The sequence below is a fragment of the Neofelis nebulosa genome, chromosome 14 (assembly GCF_028018385.1).
Source record: "Neofelis nebulosa isolate mNeoNeb1 chromosome 14, mNeoNeb1.pri, whole genome shotgun sequence".
NCBI lineage: Eukaryota > Metazoa > Chordata > Mammalia > Carnivora > Felidae > Neofelis > Neofelis nebulosa.
Genome location: NC_080795.1, coordinates 83,037,690 through 83,063,337, shown reverse-complemented (window position 1 = coordinate 83,063,337; position 25,648 = coordinate 83,037,690). Strand labels below are relative to the sequence as shown.

General features: G+C 64.2%; 2 protein-coding genes across 5 annotated transcripts; one reads left to right on the top strand and one right to left on the bottom strand.

Moving 5' to 3' along the window:
* Positions 1 to 148: 148 nt before the first annotated feature.
* On the top strand, positions 149 to 25,501 carry BOP1 (BOP1 ribosomal biogenesis factor). 3 transcript variants are annotated; one of them, XM_058699435.1, is made up of 16 exons: positions 149 to 302; positions 1,412 to 1,612; positions 11,893 to 11,973; positions 22,566 to 22,720; positions 22,799 to 22,916; positions 22,998 to 23,099; positions 23,177 to 23,389; positions 23,481 to 23,642; positions 23,733 to 23,813; positions 23,885 to 23,954; positions 24,037 to 24,169; positions 24,264 to 24,444; positions 24,542 to 24,830; positions 24,912 to 24,996; positions 25,077 to 25,184; positions 25,284 to 25,501. In XM_058699435.1, the coding sequence occupies exons 1-16, from the start codon at positions 207 to 209 to the stop codon at positions 25,435 to 25,437; spliced, it is 2,229 nt and encodes a 742-aa protein (XP_058555418.1). In that variant the 5' UTR covers positions 149 to 206; the 3' UTR covers positions 25,438 to 25,501. The 3 variants fall into 3 exon arrangements, with proteins under 3 accessions (XP_058555418.1, XP_058555419.1, XP_058555420.1); XM_058699436.1 differs by lacking the exon at positions 1,412 to 1,612 and having other exon boundaries at positions 158 to 302; XM_058699437.1 differs by lacking the exons at positions 149 to 302; positions 1,412 to 1,612; positions 11,893 to 11,973 and adding an exon at positions 22,120 to 22,343.
* SCX (scleraxis bHLH transcription factor) lies at positions 19,088 to 21,282 on the bottom strand. Of its 2 annotated transcripts, XR_009253599.1 has the most exons (3): positions 20,366 to 21,282; positions 19,532 to 19,637; positions 19,088 to 19,412 (listed from the first exon to the last, which is right to left on the bottom strand). XR_009253599.1 is itself a non-coding variant. In XM_058699446.1 (2 exons), exons 1-2 carry the CDS (start codon positions 20,936 to 20,938, stop codon positions 19,374 to 19,376), a joined length of 612 nt encoding a protein of 203 aa, XP_058555429.1. In that variant the 5' UTR covers positions 20,939 to 21,262; the 3' UTR covers positions 19,088 to 19,373. The 2 variants fall into 2 exon arrangements, 1 of the variants encoding a protein (XP_058555429.1); XM_058699446.1 differs by lacking the exon at positions 19,532 to 19,637 and having other exon boundaries at positions 20,366 to 21,262.
* Positions 25,502 to 25,648: the final 147 nt, after the last annotated feature.

Sequence of the window (25,648 nt, the reverse complement as noted above, 5' to 3'; positions counted from 1 at the left end):
CCCCGGCGCGCGCACGCCGGCCCCGCCCCAGGCCCGCGCGTTCCTGCCGCCGCGCGCCTGCGCCCGCTGGCCCCGCCCCGCCCCACCAATCGGCCCGGGCGGGGCGGGACCGGCCGCGCCCCCTGACCCCGCAGGCCCCGCCCCCAGTCCCCACGCTGCCGGCGCTGCCGGAAGTGGCGGCGCGGGTCCGGGTCTAGCCGGGTAGCATGGCGGGTGCTCGGGGCGCGGGGCGTGCGGCGGCCACGGGGACGCGGCCTGGGAAGCGGCCGTCGGAGCCCGAGCCGGAGTTGGAGCCAGAGGAGGTGACAGCGGGGACGGGGACGGGGACGGGGCCGGGCGGCGGGGTCGGGCGGCGGGGCCTGTGGCCGCACGTGGTGGCTCCTCCGCACACGGCGAGGCCGCCCGGCGCGCTGCGGGCCCGGGGATGCGAGAAAGAAGGGGCCGTCTGTCCCCTGCTGGAGGTGGCCTCGTGGCGAGCGTCCTTGGCAGCAAGCACCTGCGCAGGGGGTGGCTGGAGTGGGAGGCGGAGTAGAAGCAGCGGGAAGTACAGGTGGCATCTGTGCAGCAGCCTCTCAGACCCTTTGAATTATGCGTCCTGCCGTTGTGTAAATATCTACACATCTACACGCCGCTTAATGCGATAGGCGTATTCTGAAGGTAAGAGACGAGATTGAAAGAGCCTGCCTGGAACCCAGGGTTTACTGCATTGGACATGATTTTAAGTGGACTCACGGCCACGCCTGCTGTCCAGCCAACCCCAGGTCGGTTGCGTGATGTCATTACATCTGGGTTGTAGAAAGTGTTAGGAGGCATGTACAGGTTAGCCTTTCTCAATCGACCCCACTTAGCTGTGTCATCAGGCTCCCCCGACACCTGGTCGGGTGCCCTCCTGCCCTACCAGGAGGTAGCTGTGGGCACCAGACTTGGTTGCTTCCACCACCTGGTCCGTACTTCGAGGAGCTGTTTGCGTTCGTGGTATTTGTTTGCTGTCATCACTGTGCACCTGAGTAAACGCCAGAGGTAGACGGTGCGGTGAGCTGTAGCAGGGTCGTGTCCGTGGTAACTAGGTCGTGTGCTGTGGGGTAACTTTTATGTGTCCAAGAAGGTGAGGGAGTTGCAAACTGTTAAAAAATAGCGAGTCCGCGACTCTGTGCTTAAGTGCTTCCTCAAGGTGTACGATTTCCTGTCGTTCAACTTTTTCTGGTAAAGGCAGTGACCAGGTCACGAACTGTATGCCGTGTCCTGCAGAGTTAGGGATGAGATGCTGTCTGGTGAGCAGAGCTCTGCTGAAGAAGCCTGAGGGCTGTGGCCTTGGAGGCTGGCCACACAGAGCCAGTGGTCGGCAAGCAGGGTGCCTGGTGGGCGGAGGGTGGGTTGGACACCTGGCTGTCACCAACACTGCTTCTTGCAGACCGCCCTCGTCTCTGCGTCGGCTGCCAGCCTCCAGGATGGCAGTGATTCTGGCCTGTCTGAAAGCGAGGAGAGCGTGTTCTCAGGCCTGCAGGATTCCGGCAGCGACAGCAGTGAGGATGACCCAGCCGAGGGAGAGGATGGGGCCAGCGGTGATGACAGCCACAGCAGGATGGAGGAGACCTCTGGGCAGCAGGTGCAGGTGGGTGAGTGAGGAGCCTCCTGGTGGGCCCTTCTGGCATGAAGGTGGCCAGGAAAGAAAGCGACCCTCAGGCCTCGGGCTCTCAGCGTCCTCACTGCTGTTTTCAAGCTTCCTGGTTGGAGCTGGAGCGCTCCGAGTCGAGTGCTGTTTTTCACAGTTATGCGCTCTGTTCTCAGGAACTTGAAAAGTCCACCTCCCTGGGCCTCCCCCTCAGGTGATTCTGACGTCACCTTTCCGTAGGACTCAGCCCTCTTTGCTAGACTCAGTCGTAGCCTGGGTTTCCCAGGGGCAAAGCCTGAGGTGGGGATTCAGGCGCAAGAGACTGTCTGGCGGGGAGCTCCCAGGACGCACAAGAGGGAGCCAGCCCGACAGGAGCGCCGTTCCGCTCGAGCCTGGCCCCAGAGAGCCTTGCCGGTTGACGCTTCGGGATCGTGCCCGCCCCTGTGGTGACGGGGAAGGGGTACTTCGGCTCTTGTCTCAAGTGAGAAAAATGAGAGAAAAGCTTAAACTAAAATATGACATTAGCTGTTTGGAATGTTTTATTTACTGGTTTTGAAAGTTTATTTATTTATTTTGAGAGAGAGACTATCACAAGTGGGCTCCCTGCTGTCAGCACTGAGCCCCAGGTGGGGCTCGAACTCACGACCCTGAGATCAGGACCTGAGCCGAAATCAAGAGTCAGACGCTCAACGGACAGCCACCCTGGCGCCCCTGGAATGTTTTAGAAAGTAGTTTATAACTGTATTTCCAGTGGGTCTGGTGTTCTGGAAGTTACGACTTTGAATCATACAGAAGTCCACCCCCATAATAGAAACCAAAAAGCCGTGCTTGTTCTGTTTCCTAGGAAGAAAAGATTTAAAGTCACATTTCAACCTTCCACTCACTCAAGCCTTAGTTGTAGTGCTGGTGTGCAGGGAGAGATATGTTTACTGTACTGACCATGGTTTGTAGGGTGATGGTCAACGATTTTTCCCTCTTTTTAGCTTTATAAAATTATAAAATAGGGGCGCCTGGGTGGCTTTGTCCGTTAAGCATCTGACTTTTGCTTGGGTCATGATCTCATGGTTCGTGAGTTCAAGCCCCGTTTGGGGCTCTGTGCTGACAACGTGGAGCCTGCCCCGGATCCCCTGTCTCCTCTCTCCCTGCCCCTCCCCTGTTTGAGCATGTGCGGGTCCTCTTTCAGAGATATATAAACATTTAAAAACCTTACAAAATACACTTTCTTGACAAAAATTAAATGTTTTCTCAGCACTGTTCGGTACAGAATGGGAGTTCTCATTCCCTGCCTTTGCTGTGGTTCGTGACCACAGCTAAGTTTCATCACCTTCCCGTGTCTTTTCTCCTGCTTTTAAAATTAAGGGTCCACACACTGACATATTTATTTAATTTAATTAATTAACGTATTTTTTAAGTAGGTTACACACCCAACGTGGGGCTTGAACTCATGACCCTGAGATCAAGTCACATGCTCTACAGATAGAGCCAGCTAGGTGCCCCAATTTTTTTTTTGAAAAAAAATTTTTTAAAGTGTATTTTTACTTGAGGGAGGGAGGGAAAGAGAGAGAGAGAGAGGGAGCCCATGTGCATGCAAGTTGGGGAGGGGCAGAGAGAGAAGGAAAGAGGATCCAAATTAGGCTCTGTGCTTATAGCACAGAGCCTGATGCAGGGCTCGAACTCAACCGTGAGATCATCAACTAAGCTGAAGTCAGATGATTAACTGACGGAGCCACCCGGGTGTCCCCCCATTTTTTTTTTTTTTTTTTTTACAAAGGGTTTTTTGTCTTTGTTTATAAACAGAATTTTAAAAGTAATTTTTAAAAGTTAAATAACTTTTGGGGCACTTGGCTGACTCAGTCAATAGGTAGAGCACACGGTCTTGATCTAGGTCCTGAGTTCAAGCCCTGTGTTGAGTGTGGAGCCTACTTAAAAAAAAAATTAAGTAACTTTTTAAATAAACATTTCTTTCTTTTTTTTTTTTTTAACCTTTATTAATTTTTTTTTTTATTTTTTTTTAATTTTTTATTTTTGGGACAGAGAGAGACAGAGCATGAACGGGGAGGGGCAGAGAGAGAGGGAGACACAGAATCGGAAACAGGCTCCAGGCTCCGAGCCATCAGCCCAGAGCCTGACGCGGGGCTCGAACTCACGGACCGCGAGATCGTGACCTGGCTGAAGTCGGACGCTTAACCGACTGCGCCACCCAGGCGCCCCAACCTTTATTAATTTTTGAGAGAGAACGTGAGCGGGGGTTGGCGGGGGCAGAGAGAGGGAGACACAGAATCTGAAGCAGGCTCCAGGCTCTGAGCTGTCAGCACAGAGCCCGACGTGGGGCTCGAACCCATGAAAGCGAGTTGATGACCTGAAGTCAGGTCAGACAAATGAAGTCAGACACTCAAATGACTGAACTGCCCAGGCGCCCCTTTAATGGAAAAATTTTTTTAAGTTCTCTAAATGAGGTAACGGTGCAAGTACCTCGAGAGGATGTCCAGGGGGTCTGATGGAAGGGGCGCATTCTGCGTGTCCCCACGCTCCGTCCCTTCTGAGCTGCTGGGCACGTGCTTGTCCACATGGGTCCTTCTCGGGTTTCTGTGCCAACGTGGCCAGGTGTTCTCTGCAGGGCCGCCTTCTCGGTCTGCTTGCTGGGCCATCCAGCAGGGACTGAGGCCACAGCCCAGGAGAGAGCAGATGCCTTCCCTTGTCAGAAGGTGGGGCGCAGCCCTCCGTCCGGGGGAGCTGACTCTGCGGCAGCCTGGCCTCTCCCCCACTTGAAGCCGGGACCGGGGCCCCTCCGGTGTGTGCCGTGCGGGGGCGGCTTCAGGACTTCACCCTCCTTGTCTCCTGCCTGGGAGGTGTCCCTCCTTCCTGCTCACGCCCAGGCCGTAAGGCCATCCCTGTCTCTTGTGGGCAGTCCTGGACACGAGACCCACGAGCCATGAGCGGTTCTGAGTCCCACACACACCCTGGATGGCCACCTCAGGGTCCTGCCTTGCCCTGTGCCAGTGTTCACATCTCTGGCTTTTTTATGCTTTAATTGAGGGGTACAGGTGGCCTGTATTGGAGCACTTCCTGTTCTAATCACAGTCGTCACACTTACGTTTGAACTCCTTGAGGCAGAGAGAGGGGATTGAGGTGTGGGGGGAGTGTTCTCTCGCTTAGTAGAAATCTCCCTGTCTCCTTTTTTCCACCTGTTCCTCAAGCCTTTCACACCCATCCACCTGGTTGAGCCAGTTCCCCCTCCACGTTTTCTGCCCACACCCCCTCTTTGGATGGTCTGAGCCCCATCTGCAGCACGTAGCCTCGTAGCCAGAAATTGAGCCAGCAGCCGGTCACCGTTTCCCGTGTGTTCCTATCTGCCCGAACGTGGCCATATGGGGCGTCCAGAGTGGCCCCCATGACAGCCCCGGTCAGGCCTGCACTCCACCGTCTGAAGCCCTATGATGGGGGGGTTCCCCTGGGTCAAGGTCCTCTCGGGGTTTCACCTGCTGTAGCTAGGGGCCTGTTACCTGTCACACCATGGAGGCTTTTGTCAAGATGTCAACCTGTCTTGACAAGGTGTTCCTGCCACCCGCACGGGCCATCAACCCAAGACCCACTTCCGTTGAGCAGCTTCTAGAATCGGTGTCCCTACCACTGTCAGCTCTATGGGCCCCTGCCAGCAGTGACGCCAGCTTCTGCTCGTGTCTTTGCCGGGTGTCCCAGCTTTTTAACAGGAAGCCCCAGAGTTCTCTGCCTTCTGGCCGTGGCCGCCTCTGTGGTCTTGCAAACAGCGGCTGTAGGTGAGCTGCTTGTCAGGTCGAAGTGGCGTTTTCCCAGGGACCCGCTCCAGCTTGTACGACCAAGCAAAATGTTCTTCCGCTCTTCCTCCCGCTCCGGTGCCTCCTTCCTGGGGCTTGGTTCTTACTAGGTGCCGACGGCCACTGTGCTGTGAGGCTTTGCAGTAACTTCTCTCCCCGCTGCGTGCTCCCGTCTGTGACTTGGCTCCCGTCGCCGTTTCTTCCACTTCCTGTACACAAGCTGTCTCCAGGCTCCCCCCCACTTCCAAGGAAGCAGGTGGCCACACTGCTTCACGTGTCTGAAGGGCATCCTGCCTCATTGTCAGGTTGCGTTCTAACGTCACGTCAAGGACACACATCCTGGGGCAGAGGCCAGCAGGAAATAGGTGCTAATTGTGGGTACGGTTCTCTGGGCTTTTCCGACTGTCTCTGATGCCCCGTGGCCCAGACACACCGATCAAGTGACGCAGGCTGCCGAGTACCTGTGCAGGCGGGGGCTGCCGTATTTGCCTAATGGTTCTGGGAGGTATGGGGCTGATAGGTCATTGTCCGGGGACCCTGCCCCATAAGTCCGTCCACGGGTTCCACGTGTGGCTGCCACAGGCCATCCCGGGCAGGCCACGAACATCCTGCTGGGACCCTCCACACGTGATCGTGGATGGCCAGGTGGTCACAGGCATGTTCTCTGGAGACTGCCCTGAGTGTCCACCTTCCTTTCCCATGGGGAGAGATGGGGTTACGTGGCCCAGGTGCTCAGGGTCACCCACTTCGGTGTCTGGCTGCCCTGGGTGCCACCATCGGCGAGCTCCTCCTCCACTTCCTCCTGGGGGTTTGGTGGCCGTGCAGATGTGTCCACTACTTTCTTAGGGTTGTGTGGAATATGTGACGTGCATGGTAGGGACACAGCAGAGCGCTCGCTCGGGAGTTCCTGAGGGTCGTTCCTCCCGCCCTGCCCTGCCTTCTGCTCCTGCACGAGGGTGAGGACTGTTTCCGGTCCCTGGGTCTCCCCAGGGTGTTCTTCGCACATCCAGGCGCCCGTTTGTGTCGTGTCCGATGGCTTCCTAACCGCCGTCTTCTGCTCTGCTCTTCTCTCGGTCTCAGGACCACCCTCGCGCGCAGTGCCTGCAGCGTGCACGGGCCGGCGGTGGGTGGGCACTTGTGACCTTGTGCTGTCCCGGTGGTCTTGCGATGCTCCCCTCATTTGCTTGCACGTGCAAGCAAGTTTTCGGATACGTTCCGGGAAGCATCTCTGGGTCAAAGGCCGATGCGTTTTTAGCGGAAGGAAAGTGTGCTATTTAAAGTCGCCACACCCCCCGAGGCACCTGTTTCCCATCCCGCCGAGATCTAGCGTGGTGAAACCTCAGTATTTTCTTACTCTAATACGTGGAAAGTGGCCTCGTGTTGCACTGTGATTTTTTTCTTAAGTTGGGAACGAGGCATCTTTTCCTTTGTTTCTGGGAGCATGGTTCCGGCTGTGTGCCCCCCAAGACACAGTCCTGTTTCTTGAAGGTCAGGCTCTGCAGGCCCCACTTCTGTTCCCCTTCACGTGGGTCAGGGAGTGCCACGTGGACCCCTGGCATTGGGGGCCTTGCATCCCCTCCCCGAGCCCCTCCCTCTGCTCCCCACGGGCTCCAGCTCAAGGCCGAGGTGGGGCCCAGCCCCTGCCCCTCACTCTGCACGGTACGTCTGCAAGCCTGCCCCAGCCGGACAGTCCTCGGCACACGCGTCACCGAAGGAGGCTGCAGAGGGGCCCCGTGCTGCGTGTTCCCTGTGTGCTGGGTGTCACCTCTGCCCCACCCCCCGCCCAGCCTCTCCCTGGCTCTCGGCCGCCTGCCTGCGTCCCTCCTGTGTCCACTCTCGGGCATGGGGAGCTTCCTCAGGCTCCCCCCGTCCCCAGCACGCCGACCCCTGCCCTCCCCGTTCCCGGGTCCCTGGCTTCCTGCTTGGCAGGCAGGAGCATGCTCCCTTGCCGGCATCCTCCCCAGCAGCTCTCTGCGGTCCCCTGGGAAAGGTGAGGTCTTTGTGCTTCTTCTGGACTGCTTGTGTTGAGTGGATTTGTGTATTGAAAGTCGTCTTACCCTTTTGTGCTTGTTTAGGACCCACTTTTCCTCCTTGTTGTGTTTACTTGGGTCCTTATTTACGTGGGGTTTTCCTACTTTGTTTTCTTTCGTTCGGAAGTTCCCATTGTTGGCGCATTAGTCTACTCCCCGCATTCAAGAATGTGACCATACTAGTGATCGTGCCCGTGAGGAGTGTTCTGTAGGTATTTCAGGAAGAGTTCTGCCTGTTGTGTGCTGCAGACCTGCGGGCAGAAGGGGCCCGCCTGGGTCTTGGCACCGGTGGAGCTGTGGCTTGTGGGAGGCAGCTGGGGGCACATCCGATGACTGTCACCAGCTAGTTAATGGAGCGCCTACCGGAGGAGCGAGGATGCGGCCCCGTGGGGGAGGGGAGGCAGTGGTTCCTCCACCTGCCCTGCCACCTCCAGGCATCACACATTTTGTGGCACTCTCATCTCGGGATCAGAGTTCAGGCAGGGTGAGGTGCTGTCGTGTCCGGGTGACATGGTCAGTGGGATTGGGGGGGGTCCCGCAGCCTCCCTCAGCCGTGTCCCTCCAGGGTTCTGGTATGTTCTGTCTAGCAGGACCATCAGTCATCACACCCCTTGTTTGGGGGCTCAGGTGAGGGTCCTGAGGAAGAAATCTGGGGCCTCTCCACTCGTGTCCAGGCTGGGGCAGCCTGCATGATGGGCACTCACTGGGCAAGTCTGCCTGCCCGTCTGGGACGTCCCCACCGTCGGGGCTCTGAGGACAGGCTGTCTGTTATATGGGGCAGATGTGCAGGAGCTTCATGGTCTGGATCCAGAATTCATGCATCGTCAGTCGGGGCTGCTCTCCTCGGACAGGTGAGCCGGCCACAAGCCCACTCAGATTTGGGGAGGGGGCACGTAGACTGCCCCTTGATGGGAGGAAAGTCAAAGATTTACAGCTATGGTTTGGAACAGCTACAGCGTCCACCCCCGCCATCCCTCTCGGACCCTTACCTCGTGGCCGTGTTGGCCGTGGCCTCGGCCCGAGGGTCTCGTGTGAATCAGGTCTAGGTGCCGGCAGGTCCTTGGCCTCCTCCCCTGCGGCCACGTGCAGCAGTGGCTTCGAGTCCCACTCAGTTTTTCTGTTGTAAATGGGGAAGCGGGTCGCCCTGCATGGTCAGCGGTCTCTGGTGTCCTGATGTCGGCCAGGCAAGGGCAACCATCTCCTTGTGCAGGGCCGGGTCCTGCCCCCGGGGCATGACCCTGGCCCCGAGTCTCCCTCCTTTTTCTCTGAGAAATGAGGGGTGTTCTCATCTCACGTTCTCTCTGGCCTTGGCGGGCCCCGGTGGTGCATGTTCTCTGACACGTGTACCTCCTCGGCGTCAGTCCGTGCTCCTGGTCAGACTGGCATGTGCGCGGACGGGCGTGTGCACGGAGCTCTTTGACCCCGCCCCTTCCCTGAGCTGGGCCCTGAGGAGGCTCTGCAGCAGCGAGGGCCAGTCCGGAGGGTCTGCGGATCAGGTTCTTGGAGGCTCCTTTGTGCACGGGGTCTTTGCTCCTCCCCTGGGTCGCTGAGAACATGTGTTACCAGTAGCGCTCTGGATGTATCCCCTGCTCCGAGGTGTCAGGGACACTCCCGAGCCCGGCACATCTCCTGTGGACCTTCAGGGTGTGGTGGCTGCTGTTTCCTTTCTTCTCAGTCTCTTGACAGCACCCTCTTGTGAGCAGTCCTGCCCGGGACCCCGCGGGGAGGGCCATGCAGGGAGCAAAGTTTCAGCCTGGCTGACCTAGTCTGAGCCAGCACAGCCCGCGTCGGGAGGTCGGGGAGCCTGTGTTATCACATGCGTGCTTGGCGGTGGCAGTGGGGTGTGGCCGGGCTGGGTCTGTTGCAGCTGCAATGAGATGCCATTTAGGCTGTCAGAACCCCTTCGGGGCCCCCGCCTCGGTCTTCACGGTGTATTACAGTCTTGGGGGTGGGTAGAGAAGCAGGAGCGAGTTTCCCTGAGGACCAGGTCCAGAGGCCGCCCAGGATTCAGGGACACGGCCTGACCCGGGCTCCCAGTGCTGTCTGCCCCGTGGCCCTTCACCCAGGGGTGCCCACTGCTTGTTCCGCTCCGAGGCGGTCCTGGCCTGCTGCCCAGCTGTCGACACGGCCTCCCTCTCCCTAGTGCTCAGCGTGCCCTTGCGTGCCTCTGGCCCTGCCTGGACACTGGCCCCCGGACTGCCTGCCTGCTGCTGCTGGCCTCTTTGCTGATGCCCCACAGTTCCTCGCGCCACTGTACACGGGTCTGCCCTTCACTCCTGCTGTGCCCTGGCTGGAGCCCCTCCCAGCGGATGCCCGTCCTGAGACCCCCTGGTCAGGGGGGCACTCGTCGACAGAAGGCTGCCTCTCTGTCCACCAATGTGTCCAATGTGGGCACATCGAGGGGGCAGTGCCACGCAGGGCTGAGCCTGTCTTGAGGTGGGTGCTTGTGTCCTGCAGACGGTGTGGGTCTGGGCAGACCCCGACCTCCTGGATTCTGCGCCTGAGGACCAGGGGTCTCCGACGCTGGCGGTCGGGGCTGCGCCGAGTGAGAGACAGGAGGCAAGGGTGGTGGGGCCCCGTTCTTGGGTTCGCGTCCTTTCGTGTTTCACGTTCCTTTTAAGTTGTCTTTTTAAATTTTCCTTTTCCTGAATGCCCAGCAAAGGGTCTCCAGGCTGTGAAGGGGTCGCTCCCGGAGCCGCCCCTGGATCCTGGAGCTGGGCTGCGCCCGCACCTCTGCTGCCCCCTGGTGGCCACCGTGCTGCCTGCAGCACCACTTCTGGAGAGAGACCAAGGAGGGCTGGGGGTCCAGCTCTTTTGTGTGGGAACTTGCTGCCCGCTGCTGGGGTGGCCCTCCTTGCCGGGTCCGGCCTGTCTCTGGCTCCCTGCGCCCCCTCCTTGCCGGGGACCGGCCTGTCTCTGGCTCCCTGTGCCTGCACGCTTGCTCGGGGCGCTGGCCACACCCAGCACAGGACGATGTGGGGTGCGCTGGAGGACAAGGGGACCCCATGACCGTGGCCTGAGGCGCAGGTGATGTAGGGCTCTGCAGGGTTCAGTGCTGCTGGAGAGCATGAGGAGGCCTGGTGCTGTGGGTGGCCATGGAGCCTGGCCGGGGCCGCCACCGTGGACCTGCTGGCCGGGGCCTGGCATTGGGGGCACTTGCTGAGGAGGCCTGGTGCCCGGCCCTGAGCCTGGGGCAGGTGTGCCCCCTGGCCGCTGCTGCAGGCGGAGCTCCCTTCGGGCAAGGATGGGAGGAGAGCTCTGGGCCCTCCTTGCCCCCCACCCACGGCCCGCACCCATCAGGCGGTGCTGACCCACTTTTAGCGGGCATGGCTCCCACAGCGCGTGCAGCATGGGGAGCGGGGTGGGGGAGACATGGAAACCGAATCCCGCCTTGTTCCTGGCCTGGAGAAAAACTTAGTCTCCCACCCTCCTTATACTGAGGGAAAAAACAGGCGAGAGGAAGAGCCGCCTCGCAGGCCCTTGGCTCTTGCCCGGTCAGGGGGAGCGGGGCTCTGGCGGGGGTGCCGCGCTCAGGGGCTCCTGCTCCAGAGTACTTTACTGTGCCCAGGAGTGAGAGGTAGCGCTGTTTTCCCCATCAGTCCTGGTTCCGGTACACCCGATCCCCCCACCCCGTGAGGGAAGGATCTGTTTTCCAGGTTAGGGTGTGAACGTTCAGTGGCGCCCACTCACTGACCTGGTGGACCGGGGTCAGCCTGGGGCCGTGGACACGTGGGTGGGGTGGGTGCCAGAGGGCTGTGTCCCCCGCAGCGTTCTGCAGGTTAGGGGGCGCCTCTCTCTCAGCTGCTGCAGACCGGAGGCCGCCTTGGGAGGAGGGTCTCGCCCTAGGAGTGAGCCGGCTGTGGCCTCGTGACCACCAGCAGCAGGTGCCACAGGCCTGCCTCCAGAGCGGCTGGCCTGGGTGTGGGTAACCCCCCTGCCCTGCCCTCACTTGCTGCCCCCGAGTGGCCTCTCCCACCTTGCCCCCGGACCCCGGGCTCTCCTGAACCTGGCAGGGCCGGGTAGGGGCTGTCGGGCCAGGAGCCCTGCAGCCGGTTTTTTCGTTAACTGGTGCGGGGGTGGCCAGGCCCTCAGCTGGTGGCTTTGTTGCTGACTGTTCCTTTTCCAGTCTGGCACCAGGTGTCAGCCCTTCCCTGGGGTCCTTCCTTGGAGGAACTTGAATGTAGTGATGGGGCTGGCCCTTGACAGGACCCCAGGTGAGGCCCATGAGGCCTGCTTAGACCTGGGGTGACCCTGATCTTGTCTTGAGGCCCAGGGCCAGGTTGGAGCTGCCTAGAGATCGGGGGCGGCGGGAACCTCAGCCTCGGCATCAGCAAGAGGGATAGTTTGTTCCCGAGCCTCCAGTCCCAAGGAGGGGCCAAGGGACTTCGGGCCTGGGCTCTGTCCGAGGTCAGAGGGCATCACGTCCTGACCTAACAGTTGTCCCTTCTCTCTACAGGCTGGCATCCCTTCCCCAAGGACAGAGGTGGCGAGAGCGAAGGGCTACGAAGAGTACGCGGAAGACAGCTCTGATGAGGAGGTGCGGGCTGGGCTTGCCTCTTCCCCAGGGGGGCTGTGCTGTGCTGGGCACAGAGGAGTCAGGCCACAGTGAGGGGCCCCACTCGTGGTTTGGGAGAGCGATTTTGGGGTCAGGACACCTGTCTGCAGGAGGGTGAGTGTGTGTGGGATCACTAGGAAAGGAGGGAGGGGGGATGTGATGCGGTGGACCCCCAGGTGTGTCTGTGGGGCGGCCCCTGATGCTGGGGTCCCCCGTGCGCTCTGCAGAGGCTGTGCTTGTGCTCTCGGTGGGCACGGAGAGGTTGGGGCAGGGGTGGCTTCTGTCGCACCAGCTGGCCTGTGCTGGGCCTCGGGGGGGTGACGGGTCTGGGTGCTGAGGGCAGGAGGTGGGTGGCCTTTGGGTGTTCCGCCCCCGCTCTCCTCGGTGTCCTTGAGGAGTGGACTGATGTGGCTCCAGTGAATCCGGTCACTCCTTCACGTTTGTCGTCTGAAGGGACAAGCGTGGCAGTGGGCAAGTGGTGCCCAGTCTGGCGTCCGGAGGCCCTGGTGTGTGGGCCAGAGGCTCAGCTCCCTGGGCCTGCCTGATGTGGGAGGGCTGGAGGCTGAGGAGCTCTGAGCCCGGAGGTGGCCCTCTCCTCCTGCCTGTCCCCTCCCACGTGTGTCCCAGTCACTGGCAGGGCTGTGGCCCCGCGCCTCCCAGGGCCCTGGTGGGCGCCCAGGTGTGTGCCTCTTTGGAGCTGCAGGGGGACGGCTTTGGCGCATGGCTTGCAGGGACAACGGCCCTCCAGAGCTGCCTGTCAGGGGCTGTCCCGGGGCCTGGGGAGGCACGCGCCCCCTCCCCTGTTCGGCCTCCACCCCCACCCTCACGCTCTCTTGGCAGCGGCTGCAGGAGCCTTGGCTGCCCGCCCGATCTGGCCTCTGTGCGTTTAGAGAACAGAGACAAAACAAAATAAATTGGTTTCCTGGCCGGAGCAGCGGGCGCACACGGTGAGGGGGGGGCCAGCGCAGTGCGGCTCCCTGCCTGTCTCCCCCCTCCCAGGGGCTCTGGCTGTCGGCAGCCACATCCTGTCGGCTACTTTTTTATATTTGGTATTTTGAGAAATCGATGATGGTTGTAAATGGAGTGCAGAGGCGGGGGAGGGGCCTCGGCCTGCCCACAGGGAGGCGCTCCTCCCGGCCCGGCCTGCGGGGGCCGCTTCCTCTGGCAATGACTATCCCATATGTGTGAGTGACAGGAGGGGGCTCGATGCCCGCCTTCCTGAGCTCTGCCAGCACAGCCAGCCTGCGGCTCGAGGGGGCGGCAGAGCCCGGCCTTTGCCAGGCCCGGCGGACGCTTCTCTGAGCAGCACGTGTGCCTGGGGTGCTCCGGGTCCTTCCGTGCTGCTGACTTTGTGGGTGTCTCTGCCATCCTGGCAAAGCGGGGTGGGCTTCAGGGGACAGGCCTGGGGGCCAGGCGGCAAGGGGTCCCATCGGGCACCTGAACAGACCCGGCACAGAGCATAGGGCTCGGGGGCCGCGGTCCGGGCACATTCCTGGTGTCAGAGCTACACCTTCTCCCTGCAGCGTGCTTAGAGGTGGTCGGCACCGTGTGGACCCCACTCGGGCTCTGGCCGGCGGCAGAGGTGTCCTCACGGGTTTCGTGCTCCTGGGAGAGAGAATCTTCTTGGATGCTGCTGTGTGGTGGCCACACCTGGAGTCCCTTCCCCTGGGCCCTGCCCCACCCCGCCCCACCCCTGGGTCTGGATCTGAGGCCTGAGCTGGTGTGTGCTGGGGCTTCTGGACCCTCTGACTGCTGGCCTCGGCTTTGGGGAGCCCCCCACCCCAGATGCTGACTGATGAGTGGCAATCTACCCTCGTGGGATGGTCTGAGTCCTGTTTCCGTACGTTTGCCCTCCTCAGTCCCCCAGACTCACATCCCAAGCCACGTTGGGGCCCAAGTCCCCTGGACGTGCTGCTGGGTCTGGCGGGGGGCCTGGAGTGGGGGGAGTCCGGAGCAGCCGCAGGCTGTGTCCACCCCACCCCCACACGTCCACCTCACTCCTCTCCCACGGCACCGCACCTCACAGACGTGATCTCATCCAGCCGCCGGACCCGGGGGAGGTGGGGCGGGGTGGGGGGAGGGGGCCGGCGGCCTTCGCGGCATCGAGGCCCCTCTTTGTTCCGAGCAGCTGGGAGAAACTGAGGCCGGCGATAGATGAGAGGTGAGGGGTGGCTGTTGAACTCTGGCCAGGGAGACCGGGAGGCATCCACCTCATCCCAGTCCCTGAGCCCCAGGGCCTGACCCCCCTCCTGTCCACCGTGGGACCCTCCCGTGCCCGGAGAGACCTCCGCGGCGGGCGGGGGCCGGGCTGCAGCCCTGGCCGGCTCCGCGGCGCCCTGGCCTCGAAGTAACTTGGGATCCCGCGGGGACGAGCCCAGGCCTGTCTGCATCCAGAGCCCGCGATCCCCTCTGCTCTCTCGCCAAACGGCCGTTAATGGCTTCTCCCAGCTACTGAACCGGCAGCTGCCTCCAGCGCTGGCGGCCTCCCGCTCCTCCCGGGGCCGCCGCCCCGCCCATCCTGGCCGCCCGCGCGCTCCGAGCGCTTGCGTCGCTGCTGGCAGCGGGAGCCTGTCGGCTCAGGTTTCGGGCTGTTTGTGGAGAGCGCCCGGCGCTCAGCCTGCTCGTGTCGGCCTGACACCCCCACAGCCGGCCCGCAAGCGGGGCCGCCGGCCAGGCTCTGGTCTGTCCCTTCCCGCCAGTCTGACCCACGGCCTTGCAGGTGGTGGCCACAGGGTGCACTGGGTGTGACGGCTGTGACCGCAGAGTGCCCCTCGGTGCCTCTGCCCGGCTCCACCTCTGAGCCAGGCCTGCGGTGCCCGGTCGGAGGCACGCCCTCCTCTCCCCAGTGCTGCCCCCCCCCCCCCCCCCCCCCCCCCCCCCCCCCCGCCCTGTGCTGCCTCCTTCCTTGGGAGAGAGGATTCCCTCCCGGGGGTGGGAGTGGGGGCGGGGGCGGGGGCAGTGAGGACCGTGCAGTGGCCGAAGTAGCTGTCCCTTAAGAGGGATGTGGTACGAGTCCAGGGATAGCCCCGGGTCTCTCAGTGCGGGGCCCGTGTGGCCCCTGGCAGGTGAAGGGGGGGCTGATTCAGAGCCACGGCACGTGGGTGGTGGAGGCCCCGGCCTGTTGCTCGTGCCCACTTGGAGCCAGTTTCCTTGGCAGCAGGAACCCAGCGGGGCAGGTGGGTGGGAGAGTGCCTGGAGGGACCGGAGGGACCGGAGGGTTTGCCCTGGGGCTGGAGGTGTGGCTGCTGGCTTGTGGAGGGAAAGGTGGTTGGGGGGTGGGGGGAGAGGGTAGTGACTGCAGAGGGGGCTGGGGACAGGGGCCACAGGTAGGGGCTGGCTGTGTGCAGGCAGTGCTTGGGGCTGAGGTGAGTCCTCTGGGGTAAGATTCTGGAGCTCGCTGGAGGTGGGACGGGGGCAGGTGTGGAGCTCTGGGGACCAACCTGAAGCAGCAGCAGCTCTTTGAATAGTGGGTCTTGGAACGTGGTCTCCACCACTCAGCCGGGGGCCCTGAGCCTGGGCCCACACCCAGCACTCCAGAGGGGTTTCTGGGAGCGCCTGCCTGCAGGTAGTCAAGAGTCAGAGGGCCCCAGGTGGGACTGCTCACTGCACCTTGATCAGCCCCAGGAGAGGGGCAGGTGGGTGGGGGTCTGGGCTGGCCGAAGACCTGGGAGCTGGGGCAGCTTCGGCACCCTCTGCCCACCTCGTGGACCCCGTGGGGGCCAGGCAGTGGGCTGGAGGCCTCTGTGCTAGCACGTGATGGCTCGGGCGGGCCTGGCCGGCAGCACTTTCGAGAGGGACGGGCAGATGGGGGTGATGGTGTCCGGGGTCGGCTTCTGCGGAGGTGCCCTGCTACCTGGGTTAGCAAATGTGAGTGGCGGTCTGATGGAGGAGGTTTGGGAAGGTGGCTCCGAGCTCCCTGCTGGGGTCTCCTCACCTGGCTTTGGCCTTTGGAGCAGGAAGAGGCCAAGTAGGACCTGGCTTTCTTCCCTTTGGCCCGTGAACCAGGACTCATCCTGCTGGAACCTTCGATGGGTTCCGAGGCAGCAGGTGAGCCTGGGGCACACAGCCCGGCCTCCTCTGCCCGGTGCTCTGACAGAGATTGAACACCATGGAGGAGCGAGGAGAGGCCGAGGCTCAGGAAGGCTGAGTGGTGCTCAGAGACAGGCGGGAGCTTCGTGCAGGGGGAGCGGAGCGAACACTGCCGGCATTGTAATCGGAGAGGGGCAAGGGAAAAGAGAGAGCCTGAGCGAGGGCGGCTGACCCCACGCTCCCAGGGGACAGGTGGGAGAGGCAGAACGAGGAGAGAGTGAAGGATTCCAGAGGTGGGCCGGCTTCCTCTCTCGCAGACAGACACGGGAGGGAGGTGGGCAGCCGGCCAGCGCCCTACCTGCAGTTCCAATCTGCGGTCCTGACAGCTGCAGCCACTTTGGGGAGGGGGAGGGGAGGGGCTCCTCGAGAGCGGAAAAATCCCAGCCGACACATCAGCCAGTTGTTGCTTGCCGCTTGTGTCCGGTGCAGTCTGGGGGGTGGGGTCCCCCGCTGGCCTCATCCCACAGGCTTGTGCTTGGGGCACAGAGGCCCCCCCAGGAGAGCACGGGGGTGTCTGTGTCCTCAGCCTGTACTCCGAGCTCGGTGCCTGACCTGGAGGGGTTGGTAGGTGCTTGCCCCCGCGGGGTCACATGTGCTTCCTGGCAGCCCACAGGTGCTGAGCAGGGTGGGGGCCGGCTGGCCTGCGGGCTGAGGCCTGGTGATGAATCATGTGGTGCCGCCAGCAGCTCATTCCCCCGGCCGGGGACAGGGAGCTGACAGCCGGGGCCGATCAGAGTGTTTCCAGCCCAGCTTGGCCCACAGAGGCGGCTGCTGGCCCAGGGCGCGGGCTCGGCCCCTCCTTTCCAGCTGTCTCTGGGGCGCGCACGCAGGGAACCCGGGGTCTTTGTCCCTCTCAGTGGACGACGAGGCTGGCCTTCTGGGAGGGAGGCAGGGCCTGCAGCGGGCACAGAGCACCTGCCGCCCCAGCCCAGCCGCCGTAGTAGCTGAGTGGACTCCGGTGGGGCTGCTGGGCTCGGGCTCTGGCTGGCCCGCCACCCGCCCCCCCGTCTGGTTTGAATTTCTGGAGCAGTGAAGGGTGACGGAGCGCTCCTCCCCCGCCCCTCCGCTCTCTCCTGTTGGCTGGCGGGCCAGGCCCTCGCCGCTGCCGCCGCCGCCGCCGCCGCTGCCGCTGCTGCTACCGGTGCAGCTCGGGGAGCGCCGGGCCCACTGCCCAGGCCCGAGTCGGCCAAGCTGCAGCCGCTGTGGAGAGCTGGGCCTGTGTGCCCTGGGCCCTGATGGGCTGGGTCTCTGGGGACCATCCTTCTGTCTTCTCCCACCCGTTTTCCGGATTCGGAAGACCCCCCCCGCAGGGTCCTCCTGACACCCCATCAGCCCTGGGGCTCGGGGTCCCCTCCGTTTGCGCTCTCAGCCTCGCGTGTGGGTGCGGCACTGCGCTGTGGTCGCAAGGTGGGCGCCCGCTCGGGTCCTCATCCTCTTGGGGGGCTTCATGAGGGGGGTCTGCGGCCCCCATCCAGGCTCGGGTGTGGAGATGTGATTCTAGTAGGGGAGGGGCAGGTGGGCCATGCCCCCTTCCCCCACCCCCACAGAACCGCACCCGGTGCCCAGTGAAGCAGGGGGGTGAGCACAAAGATCCTGGGGTACACCTGCCTCCCTGGACACCTCCCCCAGGTCCCGCCTGGGAGGAGAGGGGACGCCTTTCTCAGCCCCCCATCTGGACCCCCGTGTCTCCGGCCTGGGTCCTGGCTCCCCAGGCAGGCGGGTGGGGTGGGGGCTTCTGCAGTGACCCGGCTTGCCCTCTCCCTCCTTCCTCTGGCCAGCTGTAGGCTCCTGCAGGATTAAGGAAAGGAAATTTGGGGTTGGGTTTCTCTCCGAATGGAACCTGCCGTGGCGACTTTTTATCCTGTTATATTTCTATCACGTTGGACAGAGCTCCCCTCTAGCCCTTAATGGCTCTGGCTTTGAGAATTTCCTCCAGAATTACTCCACCACTTCCTGCTTTGCAGGTCCCCGGAGCCCCTCTGTGCAGAGGAGGGGGGCAGCTCTGGGCCTGCCCTGTTGGGGTGCCCACGTGGGCCTTAGCACCTGGCCTCTCCCCGGGGCCCGGGGGAGTGTGTCGGTGGGGGCCCCTGAGCCTGTGCTGAGGGCTGGGAGGGCCCGGGGCCGACACCTGGCGCCCTCGGCCATTCCCTACCCGGTCTGGCCGGAAGTCAGGCTGCTGGCCCGCCTGGCCAGCGTGGGGGAGGTGGCTCGTGGAAGGCCGCCCCCTGCCTTTCTTCTGTGCTGTGCCAGCAGAGCTGGAGCCACTAAACCGTAATTGTCACCTGCAGGATTTTAATGGTCAGCCAGCTGTGCACAGCTCGGGGAGGGGGCCTGAAATTGCCCTCCTCGCAGGCAGGTGGGGCCTTTGGAGGAGCTCGGCGGAGCAGGCTGGTAGGCGGCCAGGGTTCCTTTCCGTGCGAGCAGCGCTGCAAGTGGCTGGGTGTAGGGCTGGGGGAGCCAGGGCAGCCCCAGCAGGGGTGGGCACCCCGGGGTGCCTGCAGATGGGTGCCATGTGTCCCGCACCCTTAGGCCCACCGAGGCTTGGAGACCCGCTCCAACGGCGGTGCCCCTCACTCAGCCTCTTGGCTGAGTGTCCACTCCTTGGGTCTCTGTGGCAAAGGGTGAGGCCCAAGGCTTGGCATGACTGTGCCGCCGGCCCTGGATTCCTCACCCCTGCAGGGGAGGCATGGGCGCCAGGCAGGCCCTGGGAGTGGAGGCTGGACTGCGTGGTCCCTTGCCGCGGGGCAGTGGGCTCCCTCTCTCCTTTCCTAGCCTTGCTCTCCCTCACCCGTCTCCTTCAGCCACCAGGCCGGGAGGAGGTACCTCGCTGTGCTCAGGCCTGGGAGGGACGGCCCAGCCCCTGGAAGGTGGACGCCTTCCCTGGGAGCTGGTGCCTCTGGGCCCAGGGAGGATGGGGCATGAAGAGACCGCCCTGAGAGCTGGGAGTGTGGTCTTGGGCTGGGCTCAGGCTGGATTCTGAACCTTCCAGAAAACAGTGCTTCCACGGTTGGACGATATTGTTTTGTTTTTAATTATACAAAGTTTCCAGACTTTATATTATCATATCAAAGACACAAAATACCAGCACGTAGTGACCAGAAGAAAACCCAGGTAGGAAGCCAGCACAGAAGGTTCCAGTGGACCTGGGCCAGCTGGGCCAGTGCAGAGTCCTGCCGCCGCTTGTCCGTCCATTGGCCCCAGAGGAGCCTGAGGCGCCCTCACAGGAGGCCTGTGCCTGAGTCGGGTCCACGGAGGGGGGGGGGCTCTCTGTGGAGAGCCCAGCGGCGTCGCCTCTAACTCCGAATCGTAGTCTTTCTGTCTCGGTCCTTGCTCTGCAGAGGGGAGGGGGTGGTGTCAGGGCCCGGGTGGAGACCCAGGGCCAGCCCGCGCCTGGGCTTCCCCACTGGGTGCTGTCTCGGGTGGCGGGTGCTGCACCCCCTTCCGCGCTCACCCCGGCGTCCCCGTGCACTTTGGGGAAGAGAGCACGGTGCTGCACAGCCGAAACTGTAAAATTAAGTTTCCCAGATGTTCAGGCCCCAGGAGCTCACGCGTGCCGTCTGGAGAGGAAATGGGGATCGGGAAAAGCCGCGGCGCGTTTTCTCCCTGCTCACCCTGCTTTTCCGGTGCCACCGAGCGCAGCAGCAGCAGCTGTAAATCACAGCCGGCCGGCGCTCCCGCAACGTGCCCCTCTCCCCCAGCCTGTCTGCAGACCCCACAGCCACACACAGGTCTGAGTGGGCAGCCCCAGGGGCGTGGGCCAGGGCCGGAGGAGAGGCAGCAGGTGCCCGGTAAGCCTTAGGCCGGCGCCAGGGGCTGTGGCAGGGCCAACGGATTAGGGGGGCGATGTCCCCTTCCTTCGGGGACAGGGTGGGTGGCCAGAGTCGCTTGAACTCTGGTCTGGTCCCAGCCTCTTCCAGTTTTAGTGTCCTCCCTGCTTCATAGACTGCCGCTTCCCTTCCCCCCACCCCCCCCCCCCCCACCTGACCCTGGGCGGCCCTCTTCGGTCCCCGTGGGAACCTGTGGCCCTGGGTGGGGAAGGCCCAAGAAGGTCCAGCCCTGCCTGCTCCAGCTGGGCCCTTGCTGTGCTCCTCCCTCCCCGGGGCCCCGGGGCACAGTAGGTCACAGGTGCGGCCGGGGGTGGGTGGGGATGGGGGGGGCGCTCTGCCTGCCTCTGGCCCCACTCTCTGCCCAACAGGTGTGGGTAGTAGCTAGGGTCATACGGAAGCAGGGGCCACCACATCCTCCTCGCCTCTCTTCCCACGGATGCCCGGTGGGCGACACTCACCAACTTTCTCTGGTTGCTGAGGCAGAAGGTACAGATCTGTTTGGGCTGGGCGTTCTCGCCGTCGCGCGTGGGGGGTGGTGGGGGCGGCGGCGGGGGGCTGCCGGGGCGCGCAGCGTGGAAGAAGGCAGGCCCCGAGTGGCACGGCTGCCCGTCGCCGCAGGCCTCGCCCACCAGCAGCACGTTGCCCAGGTGCGAGATGTAGCTGGAGGCCAGGCGCAGCGTCTCGATCTTGGAGAGCTTGCGGTCGGCCGGCTCCGTGGGGATGAGCGTGCGCAGAGCCGTGAAGGCCGTGTTCACGCTGTTGGTGCGGTCCCGCTCGCGCGCGTTCGCTGTGTGCCGCTGCCGGGGCTCGCGGCCCGGCCGCCCCCCGGGCCCCGGGGCGCCGCCCCCCGCCCGCCTGCCCCCGGCCCGCCTCCGGGTGCCCTGGAGGCCGCAGCGCGCCGCGTGCACGCGGCAGGGCTTCTCGTCGGAGCCCGAGCTCTCGCTGCCACGGTCCTCGTCCTCCGACAGCGGGCTCACCTCGGGGTACAGGTAGCGGCCGGGCGGCGCCGAGCGCAGCATGGCGAAGGACATGGGGCCGGCGGGCGCGCCGTCAGCTCCGCCTTGCGCAGCGCATGCCGCCAGCCGCGCGGCCGCCCGGGGGGCCGGGGAGGCGCGGGTCTCGGTGGCCCGCGGTGGCGGCTGCGGCGCCGCGCGCACGTGTGCGTCCCGGGCTGGAGCTGGGCCGCGGGCCGGGCCTTTATAGTGGCGGCGGCCCCTCCCCCGCGCCGGCCCGCCCTCCTCCCCGCCTCCCAGCCCCCGGAGGCCGCACGGAGCAGGGGCCCTCGTCCCTCTGCCTTCTCGCGCCACGCTGAAGAAGCCTGGAGCATCTCGCTTCCTCTGGGGACGCGGGGAAGCGGGAATCCCCTGATGGGTGGTACCAGGGCTCTGCAGCTCCCTCCCTCTCCCTCAGCCGGGGGTGGGGTGGGGAGGTAGGCAGGAGGGTCACAAGTGGGACCCATGACCCAGGCTGGTCTTCTCCCCTGGCACCATCAAGTTAACTCAGATGCCCTGGCCCTGGTGCCTGGCCACACCCTGTTTGTCTGTCTCTCCCTCCTGTGTACACTTGAGCCTTTTGTGCCAGGCAGAGTGGGGAGGGGGTACAGAGGAGCCCTGAGGGGTGGAGTCGTTGTGTGTGGGGTCACCCGGTGGCACACATTGTGGCGTCAGCTGTACTCTCTGCCTGGGACCCTCCTCTTTCCCAGCTCCTGCCTGTATCCCTGCTCTGGGAACCCCCACCCCCACCCCCACCCCGCCATTCCCGTTTTGCATGCTCCGGGGTGTGTTCAATTCAGGGATGGCAGCATGGACTGGAATTGGGCCTGTGTAGAGTGGGAGCCCCCCCACCTCCTGTGCAGAGGAGGACAGGGGCACGGGGGTGTGCCTGGAAGATGGGCTTGCTGGGAGGGGAGTACACAAGTCGGCAGGGCTGGGCTGGGCAGGTGCAGATGGGGAGAGCCCAGGGGGGGTCCTGTGCCCCTTGCAAGGGGCCTTTGGGCTCCCTGCTGCGCTCAGTCTCATCTGGGCCCCTCCCCCTGTGGCCACTGTTCAGGAAGCGGCCGCCTGGGCAGCAGTCTCCGTGCTGGGCGGAGGGAGGGTGGTGGCTGGCAGGGGCCTCGACCAGGAATGTGTGTCCAGGAATGTGGCTGCTCTGGGATGGGGGGGGGGGGGGCGGCGGGCAGCACCAGGGAGGGTTGCAGGGGGGCGTCCCTGAATGTCTGCAGGGCAGAAGGCAGTGGTTTCTCCCTCCCCTTGGAGTGGGTTGTGGGGTCTTCCCTGAGTCCCTGCCCGTGGCTACCCGTTTTTGCCTAAGGCCCCCACCAGGGGAGGGAGCCCATGGGCGATGAGGTCACCCTTGTCTGTGGCTGCCCAGAGTCCTGGCCAAGGAATCCAGGGGGGAGGCTCTGGGGTTGGCACCACTTCAGTGGAAAATGTGAAGGTACAGCTCCGGCGCCTCTGAGGGCCAGTCAGGGGGGCGGTGGGGGACAGCACTGGCCGCCGTGCCACGTCACACCCCAGGGAGAGGGCCTGTGTCAGGGTGCCTGGGGACCGTCCCCCCGGCCTCCTTAGGGACCCACCCTTGCCTGAGACTTGGGGAGCTTGAAGGGAGGGGTGGGTGCGGTGGGTGCCCGGTGCCGACGCGCTGGCCTGCTGCCCCCAGGACATCCGGAACACGGTGGGCAATGTGCCCCTGGAGTGGTACGAGGACTTCCCCCACGTGGGCTATGACCTGGACGGCAGGCGCATCTACAAGCCCCTGCGTACCCGTGACGAGCTGGACCAGTTCCTGGACAAAATGGACAACCCTGATTACTGGTGAGCAGGCTCGGGGGCAGGGCCTGCGGGGTCAGGGCAGGGGGGCCCGGAGCTTGGCTCTGACAGGTGGCTCCCCAGGCGCACGGTGCAGGACCGGACGACGGGTCACGACGTGCGGCTGACGGACGAGCAGGTGGCCCTGGTGCGGCGGCTGCAGAGCGGCCAGTTTGGGGACGTGAGCTTCGACCCGTATGAGGTAGGAGGTGGCGGCAGCTCGCCCTGGGTGTCCGGGGCGGCTGCAGGGCGCCGGCCCACGCATCTGCGTCTGTTCCTCCAGCCTGCCGTGGACTTCTTCAGTGGGGACCCGATGGTCCACCCAGTGACCAACCGTCCCGCTGACAAGCGCAGCTTCATCCCGTCCCTGGTGGAGAAGGAGAAGGTAGGTGCAGCGCCGCATCCGGGGCTGTGCGCCCCCGCGCCCCCCGTGCCCCGAGCCGACCTGGTCTGCCCTTGCAGGTGTCTCGCATGGTGCACGCCATCAAGATGGGCTGGATCCAGCCTCGCCGGCCCCGGGACCCCACGCCCAGCTTCTATGACCTGTGGGCGCGGGAAGACCCCGACGCCGTGCTGGGCCGGCACAAGATGCACGTGCCCGCTCCGAAGCTGGCCCTACCCGGCCACGCGGAGTCCTACAACCCACCTCCAGAGTACCTGCTCAGCGAAGACGAGGTAGGTGGGCCTTGCGCCACGGGGGGTGGGGGTGGGGGGCACTGGGCCCCGTCCCCGGCCCCGAGCTCCCAGCTCACCCCTGTCTCCGCAGCGTGTGGCGTGGGAACAGCAGGAGCCGGGCGAGAGGAGGCTCAACTTCCTGCCACACAGGTTCCCGAGCCTGCGGGCCGTACCCGCGTACGGCCGCTTCATCCAGGAACGGTTCGAGCGCTGCCTTGACCTCTACCTGTGCCCACGGCAGCGCAAGATGAGGGTATGTGGGGGGGGGGGGGGGGCGGGGAAGGTGCGCCCGGGCAGGGGCACAGGACGTGGGGATGGGGTGACTGTTCGCTCTCCTGTCCAGGTGAACGTGGACCCAGAAGACCTCATCCCTAAACTGCCGAGGCCGCGGGACCTGCAGCCTTTCCCCACATGCCAGGCCCTGGTAGGCTGTCGGGGTGGGTGGGGGAGGGAGTGCGTGGGTGTGTCCGTCTCCTTACTCCTCCTCCTCCGTAGGTCTACAGGGGCCACAGCGACCTTGTCCGCTGCCTTAGTGTATCCCCGGAGGGCCAGTGGCTGGCTTCAGGTGAGCCTGAGGTGGGGGCACTCCCAGCTCGGGGGGCCGGGTGGGAGGGCCAGGTGGCGAAGGCCTTGTTCGCTGCGTCCAGGCTCCGACGATGGCTCCGTGCGGCTCTGGGAGGTGGCTACCGCCCGCTGCATGAGGACCGTGCCCGTGGGGGGCGTGGTGAGGAGCATCGCCTGGAACCCTCACCCTACCCTCTGCCTGGTGGCCGTGGCAGTGTGAGTGCGAGGCCCCGGGGGGCACTGGGGGGGGGGGGGGTAGCGGCGGGCACGGGCCCGAGCCTCAGGGGCTGTGTGTCACTCTGGCCTGCAGAGAGGACTCGGTGTTGCTACTGAATCCGGCCCTGGGGGACCGGCTAGTGGTGGGCGGCACGGACCAGCTGCTGAGCACCTTCGTCCCGCCCCAGGAGGCCGCCGTGCAGCCTGCCAGCTGGCTGGAGGCCTCGGAGGAGGAGCGCCAGAGGGGCCTGCGGCTGCGCGTCTCCCACGGCAAGGTGTGGGGGCTGCGGGGTCAGGATGGGCGGGGCCAGGGGGGGGGCGGGGAGCGGTGGTAGCCGGGGGACCCAGCTCAGCCAGCGTTGCTTCCCGCAGCCAGTGACGCAGGTGACCTGGCACGGGCGTGGGGACTACATGGCCGTGGTGCTGGCCACCGCCGGCCACACACAGGTGCTGATCCATCAGCTGAGCCGGCGCCGCAGCCAGAGCCCCTTCCGCCGCAGCCACGGACAGGTGCAGCGGGTGGCCTTCCACCCTGTCCGCCCCTTCCTGCTGGTGGCTTCCCAGCGTGGCGTCCGCCTTTACCACCTGCTGCGCCAGGAGCTCACCAAGAAGCTGAGACCGAACTGTAAATGGGTGTCCAGCCTGGCGGTGCACCCCGCAGGTGAGGGCGTTGGGGGGGGGGGGTGTTGTGGGGGGGGGGAGCGTGCACCCCGCAGGTCCTCACGACCCCATCTGCTCCCAGGGGACAATGTCATCTGTGGCAGCTATGACAGCAAGCTGGTGTGGTTCGACCTGGACCTTTCCAGCGAGCCGTACAGGGTACTGAGGTGAGGCGCCTGTGCGGATGTGGGTGCTGGCCTGTCCCTCCCCTGCCCTAGCTTGCCCTCACCCAGCCCCCGCCCTGCAGGCACCACAAGAAGGCCCTGAGGGCTGTGGCCTTCCATGCCCGGTACCCGCTCTTCGCATCTGGCTCCGACGACGGGAGCATCATCGTCTGCCACGGGATGGTGTACAAGTGAGTGCTGGACCTGCACCCCCCCCACCCCCCCCCCCCCCCCCCCCCGGCCTGGGGGCTGCGCTTCCCTGACCCGAGTCCCTCTCCCCTCCCCCACAGTGATCTGCTGCAGAACCCACTGCTGGTGCCTGTGAAGGTGCTGCGGGGGCACACGCTGACCCGAGACCTGGGCGTTCTGGACGTGGTCTTCCACCCCACCCAGCCGTGGGTCTTCTCCTCCGGGGCCGACGGCACTGTCCGCCTCTTCACCTAGGCCACCCCGCGTCCCCAGGCGCATGTGTGTTCGGGACCCTTAATAGAGGTGTTCTCCCTGCTGACCAGTGGTGTGACCTTGACTTGGGCTTCCTGACCAGCTCCCCCACCCCCCCCCCCCCACCATAGCTTGGGGCCTTTTTCGCCTGGTGCGCAGGGGCACCCCCCACTGACCCACCCCACAAGGGCAGGCTACGTCCTGGCACGCCTAC